The sequence below is a fragment of the Oncorhynchus clarkii genome, chromosome 13, assembly GCF_045791955.1.
Source record: "Oncorhynchus clarkii lewisi isolate Uvic-CL-2024 chromosome 13, UVic_Ocla_1.0, whole genome shotgun sequence".
NCBI lineage: Eukaryota > Metazoa > Chordata > Actinopteri > Salmoniformes > Salmonidae > Oncorhynchus > Oncorhynchus clarkii.
The window spans coordinates 1,715,276-1,726,569 of record NC_092159.1 but is presented as its reverse complement, the minus strand read 5'-3'; the positions used below and the strand labels follow the sequence as shown (position 1 = coordinate 1,726,569).

The following is an 11,294-nucleotide window of genomic DNA, read 5'->3' as shown; positions in this document are numbered from 1 at the left end:
TCTAGGATCAGGGTCTGTATTCACACAGCGTCTCTCAGTAGGAGTGTAGAATCTAGGATCAGGGTCTGTATTCACACAGCGTCTCTCAGTAGGAGTGTAGAATCTAGGATCAGGGTCTGTATTCACACAGCGTCTCTCAGTAGGAGTGTAGAATCTAGGATCAGGGTCTGTATTCACACAGCGTCTCTCAGTAGGAGTGTAGAATCTAGGATCAGGGTCTGTATTCACACAGCGTCTCTCAGTAGGAGTGTAGAATCTAGGATCAGGGTCTGTATTCACACAGCGTCTCTCAGTAGGAGTGTAGAATCTAGGATCAGGGTCTGTATTCACACAGCGTCTCTCAGTAGGAGTGTTGAATCTAGGATCAGGGTCTCTCAATAGGTATTGATACGTACAGCCCTGATCAATAGGTATTGAAACGTACAGCCCTGATCAATAGGTATTGAAACGTACAGCCTTGATCAGTAGGTATTGATACGTACAGCCCCCTGATCAGTAGGTATTGATACGTACAGATCAGTAGGTATTGATACGTACAGCCCCCTGATCAGTAGGTATTGATATGTACAGCCCTGATCAGTAGGTATTGATACGTACAGCCCACTGATCAGTAGGTATTGATACGTACAGATCAGTAGGTATTGATACGTACAGCCCTGATCAGTAGGTATTGATACGTACAGCCCCCTGATCAGTAGGTATTGATATGTACAGATCAGTAGGTATTGATACGTACAGCCCCCTGATCAATAGGTATTGATACGTACAGATCAGTAGGTATTGATACGTACAGCCCCCTAATCAGTAGGAATTGATACGTACAGATCAGTAGGTATTGATACGTACAGCCCCCTGATCAGTAGGTATTGATACGTACAGCCCCCTGATCAGTAGGTATTGATACGTACAGATCAGTAGGTATTGATATGTACAGCCCCCTGATCAGTAGGTATTGATACGTACAGCCCTGATCAGTAGGTATTGATACGTACAGCCCTCTGATCAATAGGTATTGATACGTACAGCCCCCTGATCAGTAGGTATTGATACGTACAGATCAGTAGGTATTGATACGTACAGCCCCCTGATCAGTAGGTATTGATACGTACAGATCAGTAGGTATTGATACGTACAGCCCCCTGATCAGTAGGTATTGATATTTACAGCCCTGATCAATAGGTATTGATACGTACAGCCCCCTGATCAATAGGTATTGATACGTACAGCCCCCTGATCAGTAGGTATTGATATGTACAGCCCCCTGATCAATAGTTATAATATATTACCCTCCCTCTCTATCTCCCCCAGGGTGTTCTCTGCCTACATCAAGGAGGTGGAGGAGAAGCCCGGCCCCACCCCCTGGGGGTCCAAGATGCCGTTTGGGGCGGTGCTGGCTGAGTTTGGGGGTGCCGGGGGAGGAGGATGGGTCCACTCTGTGTCCTTCTCCTCCTCTGGTAACAGACTGGCCTGGGTCTCACATGACTCCACTGTTACTGTGGTGGACGGCACCAAGGGATCCACGTGAGTCTCTCTGGGGGGGGAGGGGGGGGGTTTATCTAGCGCTGTGTATTCAGACTGTTACTGTGGTGGACGGCACCAAGGGATCCACGTGAGTCTCTCTGGGGGGGGAGGGGGGCGTTTATCTAGCGCTGTGTATTCAACCTGTGTGAGTGTGGTGGAACTCGGTCGCTCTGTTCAATGATCCGTGTGTGTGTGTGTGTGTGTGTGTGTGTGTGTGTTTCAGTCCGTCTCAGTTGAAGACTGAGTTCCTCCCTCTGCTCAGTGTTCTCTTCATCTCTGAGAACAGCGTGGTGGCAGCGGTAAGTCTCTCTCTCCGTCTCTCCGTCTCTCTCTCTCTCCCCGTGTCTCTCTCTCTCTCTCTCTCTCTCTCCCCGTGTCTGACGGATGGTCCCTGACGTCTGTCTCTCTCTCCGTCTGTCTCTCCTCAGGGTCATGACTGTTGTCCCATGCTGTTCCGTTGTGATGACGGAGGGTCCCTGACGTCTGTCTCTCTCTCCGTGTGTCTCTCCTCAGGGTCATGACTGTTGTCCCATGCTGTTCCGTTGTGATGACGGAGGGTCCCTGACGTCTGTCTCTCTCTCCGTCTGTCTCTCCTCAGGGTCATGACTGTTGTCCCATGCTGTTCCGTTGTGATGACGGAGGGTCCCTGACGTCTGTCTCTTTCTCCGTCTCTCTCTCTCCGTCTGTCTCTCCTCAGGGTCATGACTGTTGTCCCATGCTGTTCCGTTGTGATGACGGAGGGTCCCTGACGTCTGTCTCTTTCTCCGTCTCTCTCTCTCCGTCTCTCTCTCTCCGTCTGTCTCTCCTCAGGGTCATGACTGTTGTCCCATGCTGTTCCGTTGTGATGACGGAGGGTCCCTGACGTCTGTCTCTCTCTCCGTCTGTCTCTCCTCAGGGTCATGACTGTTGTCCCATGCTGTTCCGTTGTGATGACGGAGGGTCCCTGATGTCTGTCTCTCTCTCCGTCTGTCTCTCCTCAGGGTCATGACTGTTGTCCCATGCTGTTCCGTTGTGATGACGGAGGGTCCCTGACGTCTGTCTCTCTCTCCGTGTGTCTCTCCTCAGGGTCATGACTGTTGTCCCATGCTGTTCCGTTGTGATGACGGATGGTCCCTGACGTCTGTCTCTCTCTCCCCGTGTCTCTCTCTCCGTCTGTCTCTCCTCAGGGTCATGACTGTTGTCCCATGCTGTTCCGTTGTGATGACGGAGGGTCCCTGACATCTGTCTCTCTCTCCGTCTGTCTCTCCTCAGGGTCATGACTGTTGTCCCATGCTGTTCCGTTGTGATGACGGAGGGTCCCTGACGTTTGTCTCTAAGCTGGACCTTCCCAAAGCCTCCATCACTAGAAACATCTCCGCTATGGAGCGCTTCAGAAACATGGACAAGAGAGCGACCACAGAGGACCGTAACACAGCCCTGGAGACACTGCACCAGAACTCTATCACGTAGGATACACACACACTGCCCTGGAGACACTGCACCAGAACTCTATCACGTAGGATACACACACTGCCCTGGAGACACTGCACCAGAACTCTATCACGTAGGGCACACACACTGCCCTGGAGACACTGCACCAGAACTCTATCACGTAGGATACACACACACTGCCCTGGAGACACTGCACCAGAAATCTATCACGTAGGATACACACACACTGCCCTGGAGACACTGCACCAGAACTCTATCACGTAGGATACACACACACTGCCCTGGAGACACTGCACCAGAACTCTATCACGTAGGATACACACACACTGCCCTGGAGACACTGCACCAGAACTCTATCACGTAGGGCACACACACTGCCCTGGAGACACTGCACCAGAACTCTATCACGTAGGGCACACACACACTGCCCTGGAGACACTGCACCAGAACTCTATCACGTAGGATACACACACACTGCCCTGGAGACACTGCACCAGAACTCTATCACGTAGGATACACACACACACACACTGCCCTGGAGACACTGCACCAGAACTCTATCACGTAGGATACACACACACTGCCCTGGAGACACTGCACCAGAACTCTATCACGTAGGATACACACACACACACACTGCCCTGGAGACACTGCACCAGAACTCTATCACGTAGGATACACACACACTGCCCTGGAGACACTGCACCAGAACTCTATCACGTAGGATACACACACACACACACTGCCCTGGAGACACTGCACCAGAACTCTATCACGTAGGATACACACACACTGCCCTGGAGACACTGCACCAGAACTCTATCACGTAGGGTACACACACACTGCCCTGGAGACACTGCACCAGAACTCTATCACGTAGGATACACACACACTGCCCTGGAGACACTGCACCAGAACTCTATCACGTAGGATACACACACACTGCCCTGGAGACACTGCACCAGAACTCTATCACGTAGGGTACACACACACTGCCCTGGAGACACTGCACCAGAACTCTATCACGTAGGATACACACACACTGCCCTGGAGACACTGCACCAGAACTCTATCACGTAGGATACACACACACTGCCCTGGAGACACTGCACCAGAACTCTATCACGTAGGGTACACACACACACACACACACACACTGCCCTGGAGACACTGCACCAGAACTCTATCACGTAGGATACACACACACACTGCCCTGGAGACACTGCACCAGAACTCTATCACGTAGGATACACACACACACACACTGCCCTGGAGACACTGCACCAGAACTCTATCACGTAGGATACACACACACTGCCCTGGAGACACTGCACCAGAACTCTATCACGTAGGATACACACACACTGCCCTGGAGACACTGCACCAGAACTCTATCACGTAGGATACACACACACTGCCCTGGAGACACTGCACCAGAACTCTATCACGTAGGATACACACACACTGCCCTGGAGACACTGCACCAGAACTCTATCACGTAGGATACACACACACTGCCCTGGAGACACTGCACCAGAACTCTATCACGTAGGATACACACACACACACACTGCCCTGGAGACACTGCACCAGAACTCTATCACGTAGGATACACACACACACACACACACTGCCCTGGAGACACTGCACCAGAACTCTATCACGTAGGGTACACACACACACACACACACAGAGAGACACTGCACCAGAACTCTATCACGTAGGATACACACACACACACACTGCCCTGGAGACACTGCACCAGAACTCTATCACGTAGGATACACACACACACACACACACACACACACACACACACACACTGCACCTGCTTATATTGTCTCTAATCTACCAAAAGTTGAGAATGACACAAATATTAATTTTCACAAAGTTTGCTGCTTCGGTGTCTTTAGATATTTTTGTCAGATGTTACTATGGAATACTGAAGTGTAATTACAAGCATTTCATAAGTGTCAAAGGCTTTTATTGACAATTACATGAAGTTGATGCAAAGAGTCAATATTTGCAGTGTTGACCCTTCTTTTTCAAGACCTCTGCAATCCACCCTGGTATGCTGTCAATTAACTTCTGGGCCACATCCTGACTGATGGCAGCCCAGTCTGGCATAATCAATGCTTGGAGTTTGTCAGAATTTGTGGGGTTTTGGGATTAAGGTCTGGGGAGTTTCCTGGCCATGGACCCAAAACCCAAAATATCGATGTTTTGTTCCCCGAGCCACTTAGTTATCCCTTTTGCCTTATGGCAAGGTGCTCCATCATGCTGGAAAAGCCATTGTTCATCACCAAACTGTTCCTGGATGGTTGGGAGAAGTTGCTCTCAGAGGATGTGTTGGTACTCAGGAAGCCTTCTTCACAACAATTGAACCGCTCTCCTTGAAGTTCTTGATGATCCGATTAATATTTGATTTAGGTGCAATCTCACTGGCAGCTATATCCTTGCCTGTGAAACTCTTTTATTGCAAAGAAACGATGACGGCACGTGTTTCCTTGCAGGTAACCATGGTTGACAGAGGAAGAATAATGATTCCCAAGCAACACCCTCCTATTGAAACTTCCAGTCTGTTAATGTTTTTTGGGGGATTCAGTTTATTTGCATGGCAAAGAGGGACTTTGCAATTCATCTGATCTCTCTTCATAACATTCTGGAGTATCTTCAAATTGCCGTCATACAAACTGAGGCAGCAGACTTTGTGAAAATTAATATTTGTGTCATTCTCAACGTTTGGCCACGACTGTAGTGTTTATCTCTGAGGGAGACCAGAGGGACTGTCTGACCCTGTTATATTGTCTCTAGTCTCTGAGGGAGACCTGAGGGACTGTCTGACCCTGTTATATTGTCTATGAGGGAGACCAGAGGGACTGTCTGACCCTGTTATATTGTCTCTCCTCCAGTCAGGTCTCTATCTATGAGGGAGACCAGAGGGACTGTCTGACCATGTTATATTGTCTCTCCTCCAGTCAAGTCTCTATCTATGAGGGAGACCAGAGGGACTGTCTGACCCTGTTATATTGTCTCTCCTCCAGTCAAGTCTCTATCTATGAGGGAGACCAGAGGGACTGTCTGACCCTGTTATATTGTCTCTCCTCCAGTCAAGTCTCTATCTATGAGGGACACCAGAGGGACTGTCTGACCCTGTTATATTGTCTCTCCTCCAGTCAAGTCTCTATCTATGAGGGAGACCAGAGGGACTGTCTGACCCTGTTATATTGTCTCTCCTCCAGTCAAGTCTCTATCTATGAGGGAGACCAGAGGGACTGTCTGACCCTGTTATATTGTCTCTCCTCCAGTCAGGTCTCTATCTATGAGGGAGACCTGAGGGACTGTCTGACCCTGTTATATTGTCTCTCCTCCAGTCAGGTCTCTATCTATGAGGGAGACCAGAGGGACTGTCTGACCCTGTTATATTGTCTCTCCTCCAGTCAAGTCTCTATCTATGAGGGAGACCAGAGGGACTGTCTGACCCTGTTATATTGTCTCTCCTCCAGTCAGGTCTCTATCTATGAGGGAGACCAGAGGGACTGTCTGACCCTGTTATATTGTCTCTCCTCCAGTCAGGTCTCTATCTATGAGGGAGACCAGAGGGACTGTCGTAAATTCTGCACCACGGGCATCGATGGAGCCATGACCATCTGGGACTTCAAGGTAACAGACACACACAGACACACAGAGACACGGAGACACACACGGAGACACACACGGAGACACACACACACACACGGAGACACACACGGAGACACACACACACACACGGAGACACACACACACACACACACGGAGACACATTCCTGGTCAGGTTCATTAATTAGTTGTCATCACATTGGGATTTTTCTTTTTTTTCTTAAAGTAGAATGTAATTAATGATATTCACTGGAATGAAATGTTGACAGAGGACAACATGGCTCCCAGCTGAAGACCAGACTTAGTCAGTAGACTGTTATTGACAGAGGACAACATGGCTCCCAGCTGAAGACCAGACTTAGTCAGTAGACTGGGGGACTGTTATTGACAGAGGACAACATGGCCCCCGGCTGAAGACCAGACTTAGTCAGTAGACTGTTATTGACAGAGGACAACATGGCCCCCGGCTGAAGACCAGACTTAGTCAGTAGACTGTTATTGACTGAGGACAACATGGCCCCCAGCTGAAGACCAGACTTAGTCAGTAGACTGGGGGACTGTTATTGACAGAGGACAACATGGCCCCCAGCTGAAGACCAGACTTAGTCAGTAGACTGGGGGCCTGTTATTGACTGAGGACAACATGGCCCCCGGCTGAAGACCAGACTTAGTCAGTAGACTGGGGGACTGTTATGGACTGAGGACAACATGGCCCCCGGCTGAAGACCAGACTTAGTCAGTAGACTGGGGGACTGTTATTGACTGAGGACAACATGGCCCCCGGCTGAAGACCAGACTTAGTCAGTAGACTGTTATTGACAGAGGACAACATGGCCCCCAGCTGAAGACCAGACTTAGTCAGTAGACTGTTATGGACAGAGGACAACATGGCCCCCGGCTGAAGACCAGACTTAGTCAGTAGACTGGGGGCCTGTTATTGACTGAGGACAACATGGCCCCCAGCTGAAGACCAGACTTACTCAGTAGACTGGGGGACTGTTATTGACAGAGGACAACATGGCCCCCGGCTGAAGACCAGACTTAGTCAGTAGACTGGGGGACTGTTATTGACAGAGGACAACATGGCCCCCAGCTGAAGACCAGACTTAGTCAGTAGACTGTTATTGACAGAGGACAACATGGCCCCCAGCTGAAGACCAGACTTAGTCAGTAGACTGTTATTGACTGAGGACAACATGGCCCCCGGCTGAAGACCAGACTTAGTCAGTAGACTGTTATGGACTGAGGACAACATGGCCCCCGGCTGAAGACCAGACTTAGTCAGTAGACTGGGGGACTGTTATTGACAGAGGACAACATGGCCCCCAGCTGAAGACCAGACTTAGTCAGTAGACTGGGGGCCTGTTATTGACTGAGGACAACATGGCCCCCGGCTGAAGACCAGACTTAGTCAGTAGACTGGGGGCCTGTTATTGACTGAGGACAACATGGCCCCCGGCTGAAGACCAGACTTAGTCAGTAGACTGGGGGACTGTTATGGACTGAGGACAACATGGCCCCCGGCTGAAGACCAGACTTAGTCAGTAGACTGGGGGACTGTTATTGACTGAGGACAACATGGCCCCCGGCTGAAGACCAGACTTAGTCAGTAGACTGTTATTGACAGAGGACAACATGGCCCCCAGCTGAAGACCAGACTTAGTCAGTAGACTGTTATGGACAGAGGACAACATGGCCCCCGGCTGAAGACCAGACTTAGTCAGTAGACTGGGGGCCTGTTATTGACTGAGGACAACATGGCCCCCAGCTGAAGACCAGACTTAGTCAGTAGACTGGGGGACTGTTATTGACAGAGGACAACATGGCCCCCGGCTGAAGACCAGACTTAGTCAGTAGACTGGGGGACTGTTATTGACAGAGGACAACATGGCCCCCAGCTGAAGACCAGACTTAGTCAGTAGACTGGGGGACTGTTATGGACTGAGGACAACATGGCCCCCAGCTGAAGACTAGACTTAGTCAGTAGACTGGGGGACTGTTATTGACTGAGGACAACATGGCCCCCAGCTGAAGACCAGACTTAGTCAGTAGACTGGGGGCCTGTTATTGACTGAGGACAACATGGCCCCCAGCTGAAGACCAGACTTAGTCAGTAGACTGGGGGACTGTTATTGACAGAGGACAACATGGCCCCCGGCTGAAGACCAGACTTAGTCAGTAGACTGGGGGACTGTTATTGACAGAGGACAACATGGCCCCCAGCTGAAGACCAGACTTAGTCAGTAGACTGGGGGACTGTTATGGACTGAGGACAACATGGCCCCCAGCTGAAGACCAGACTTAGTCAGTAGACTGTTATTGACAGAGGACAACATGGCCCCCAGCTGAAGACCAGACTTAGTCAGTAGACTGTTATTGACAGAGGACAACATGGCCCCCGGCTGAAGACCAGACTTAGTCAGTAGACTGGGGGACTGTTATTGACAGAGGACAACATGGCCCCCGGCTGAAGACCAGACTTAGTCAGTAGACTGGGGGACTGTTATTGACAGAGGACAACATGGCCCCCAGCTGAAGACCAGACTTAGTCAGTAGACTGGGGGACTGTTATGGACTGAGGACAACATGGCCCCCGGCTGAAGACCAGACTTAGTCAGTAGACTGGGTGACTGTTATTGACAGAGGACAACATGGCCCCCAGCTGAAGACCAGACTTAGTCAGTAGACTGGGGGACTGTTATGGACTGAGGACAACATGGCCCCCAGCTGAAGACCAGACTTAGTCAGTAGACTGTTATTGACAAAGGACAACATGGCCCCCAGCTGAAGACCAGACTTAGTCAGTAGACTGTTATTGACAGAGGACAACATGGCCCCCAGCTGAAGACCAGACTTAGTCAGTAGACTGGGGGGCTGTTATTGACAGAGGACAACATGGCCCCCAGCTGAAGACCAGACTTAGTCAGTAGACTGTTATTGACAGAGGACAACATGGCCCCCAGCTGAAGACCAGACTTAGTCAGTAGACTGGGGGGCTGTTATTGACAGAGGACAACATGGCCCCCAGCTGAAGACCAGACTTAGTCAGTAGACTGTTATTGACAGAGGACAACATGGCCCCCAGCTGAAGACCTGACTTAGTCAGTAGACTGGGGGACTGTTATGGACTGAGGACAACATGGCCCCCAGCTGAAGACCAGACTTAGTCAGTAGACTGGGGGACTGTTATTGACTGAGGACAACATGGCCCCCAGCTGAAGACCAGACTTAGTCAGTACTGTTATTGACAGAGGACAACATGGCCCCCAGCTGAAGACCAGACTTAGTCAGTAGACTGTTATTGACAGAGGACAACATGGCCCCCAGCTGAAGACCAGACTTAGTCAGTAGACTGTTATTGACAGAGGACAACATGGCCCCCAGCTGAAGACCAGACTTAGTCAGTACTGTTATTGACAGAGGACAACATGGCCCCCAGCTGAAGACCAGACTTAGTCAGTAGACTGGGGGACTGTTATTGACCAATGTGTTGTTGTCTCCTCAGAGTCTGGAGGCGTCCATCCAGGGGCTGAGGATCATGTGAAGGACCAGCTAAACCCCCCCCCCGTTTCCCTGACAACCCCCCCCCCCCCCCCCCCCTCCAAGCAGCCAGTAACAGTCTGACCACGCTAAGAAGTATCTGATTAAAAAAGCACTGACTACACACACACACCGACACCCTCTCTGAGCTGACATGACATTACCGCTGATTGTGTGTTTATGTAAAGGAAGGGTCATAGGTCAACTTGACGACCCCGGGATGTACCATTCCACATCAGTGTGTTTTTTTTAAATGTAATAACAATAATAACAGGTGTTTTGTCTCTGAAACGACTTCGGCACTACAACACTAAGTTACCATTGAAGGATGTACTGAGTAGCCAATGTGACCAAATGGCACACTATTCCCTATATAGTGCACTACTTTTAGACCAGAGTCCTATAGAACCCTATTCCCTATGTAGTGCACTACTTTAGACCAGAGTCCTATAGAACCCTATTCCCTATATAGTGCACTACTTTAGACCAGAGTCCTATAGAACCCTATTCCCTATATAGTGCACTACTTTAGACCAGAGTCCTATAGAACCCTATTCCCTATATAGTGCACTACTTTAGACCAGAGTCCTATAGAACCCTATTCCCTATGTAGTGCACTACTTTAGACCAGAGTCCTATAGTGGCTATCCTCTGTGATGTGTCCCTATGGGCCCATGGTCAGAAATAGTTTACTGTGAAGGAACTAGGGTGCTATTTGGGATGGTTCCTATGTCATTAGATGGAGGATGTACCTATGATGTGTCTAATTCAGCTGCAGGAGAAATAAAGAATCAATTGACACTACCGAGTCGCCTGTCTGTCTGTTACTCTGCTCTACCGAGTCGCCTGTCTGTTGCTCTACCGAGTAGCCTGTCTGTCTGTTACTCTGCTCTACCGAGTCGCCTGTCTGTCTGTTACTCTGCTCTACCGAGTCGCCTGTCTGTCTGTTACTCTGCTCTACCGAGTCGCCTGCCTGTCTGTTACTCTGCTCTACCGAGTTGCCTGTCTGTCTGTTACTCTGCTCTACCGAGTCGCCTGCCTGTCTGTTACTCTGCTCTGCCGAGTCGCCTGTCTGTCTGTTACTCTGCTCTACCGAGTCGCCTGCCTGTCTGTTACTCTGCTCTACCGAGTCGCCTGTCTGTCTGTTACTCTGCTCTACCGAG

The 11,294-nt window shown here is 50.1% G+C and overlaps 1 protein-coding gene across 1 annotated transcript in view; it reads left to right on the top strand.

Annotated features, from left to right (window-relative positions):
- LOC139424258 (actin-related protein 2/3 complex subunit 1A) overlaps nt 1-10,935 on the top strand; it is a 15,349-nt gene extending 4,414 nt beyond the window's left edge. Inside the window, exons 6-11 of the mRNA XM_071175945.1 lie at nt 1,309-1,521; nt 1,745-1,820; nt 2,773-2,966; nt 6,525-6,615; nt 10,097-10,622; nt 10,763-10,935. Of these exons, the coding sequence (XP_071032046.1) occupies nt 1,309-1,521; nt 1,745-1,820; nt 2,773-2,966; nt 6,525-6,615; nt 10,097-10,135 (613 nt within the window). The 3' untranslated portion in view covers nt 10,136-10,622; nt 10,763-10,935. The remainder of the gene's footprint in view (nt 1-1,308; nt 1,522-1,744; nt 1,821-2,772; nt 2,967-6,524; nt 6,616-10,096; nt 10,623-10,762) is intronic.
- Nucleotides 10,936-11,294: the final 359 nt, after the last annotated feature.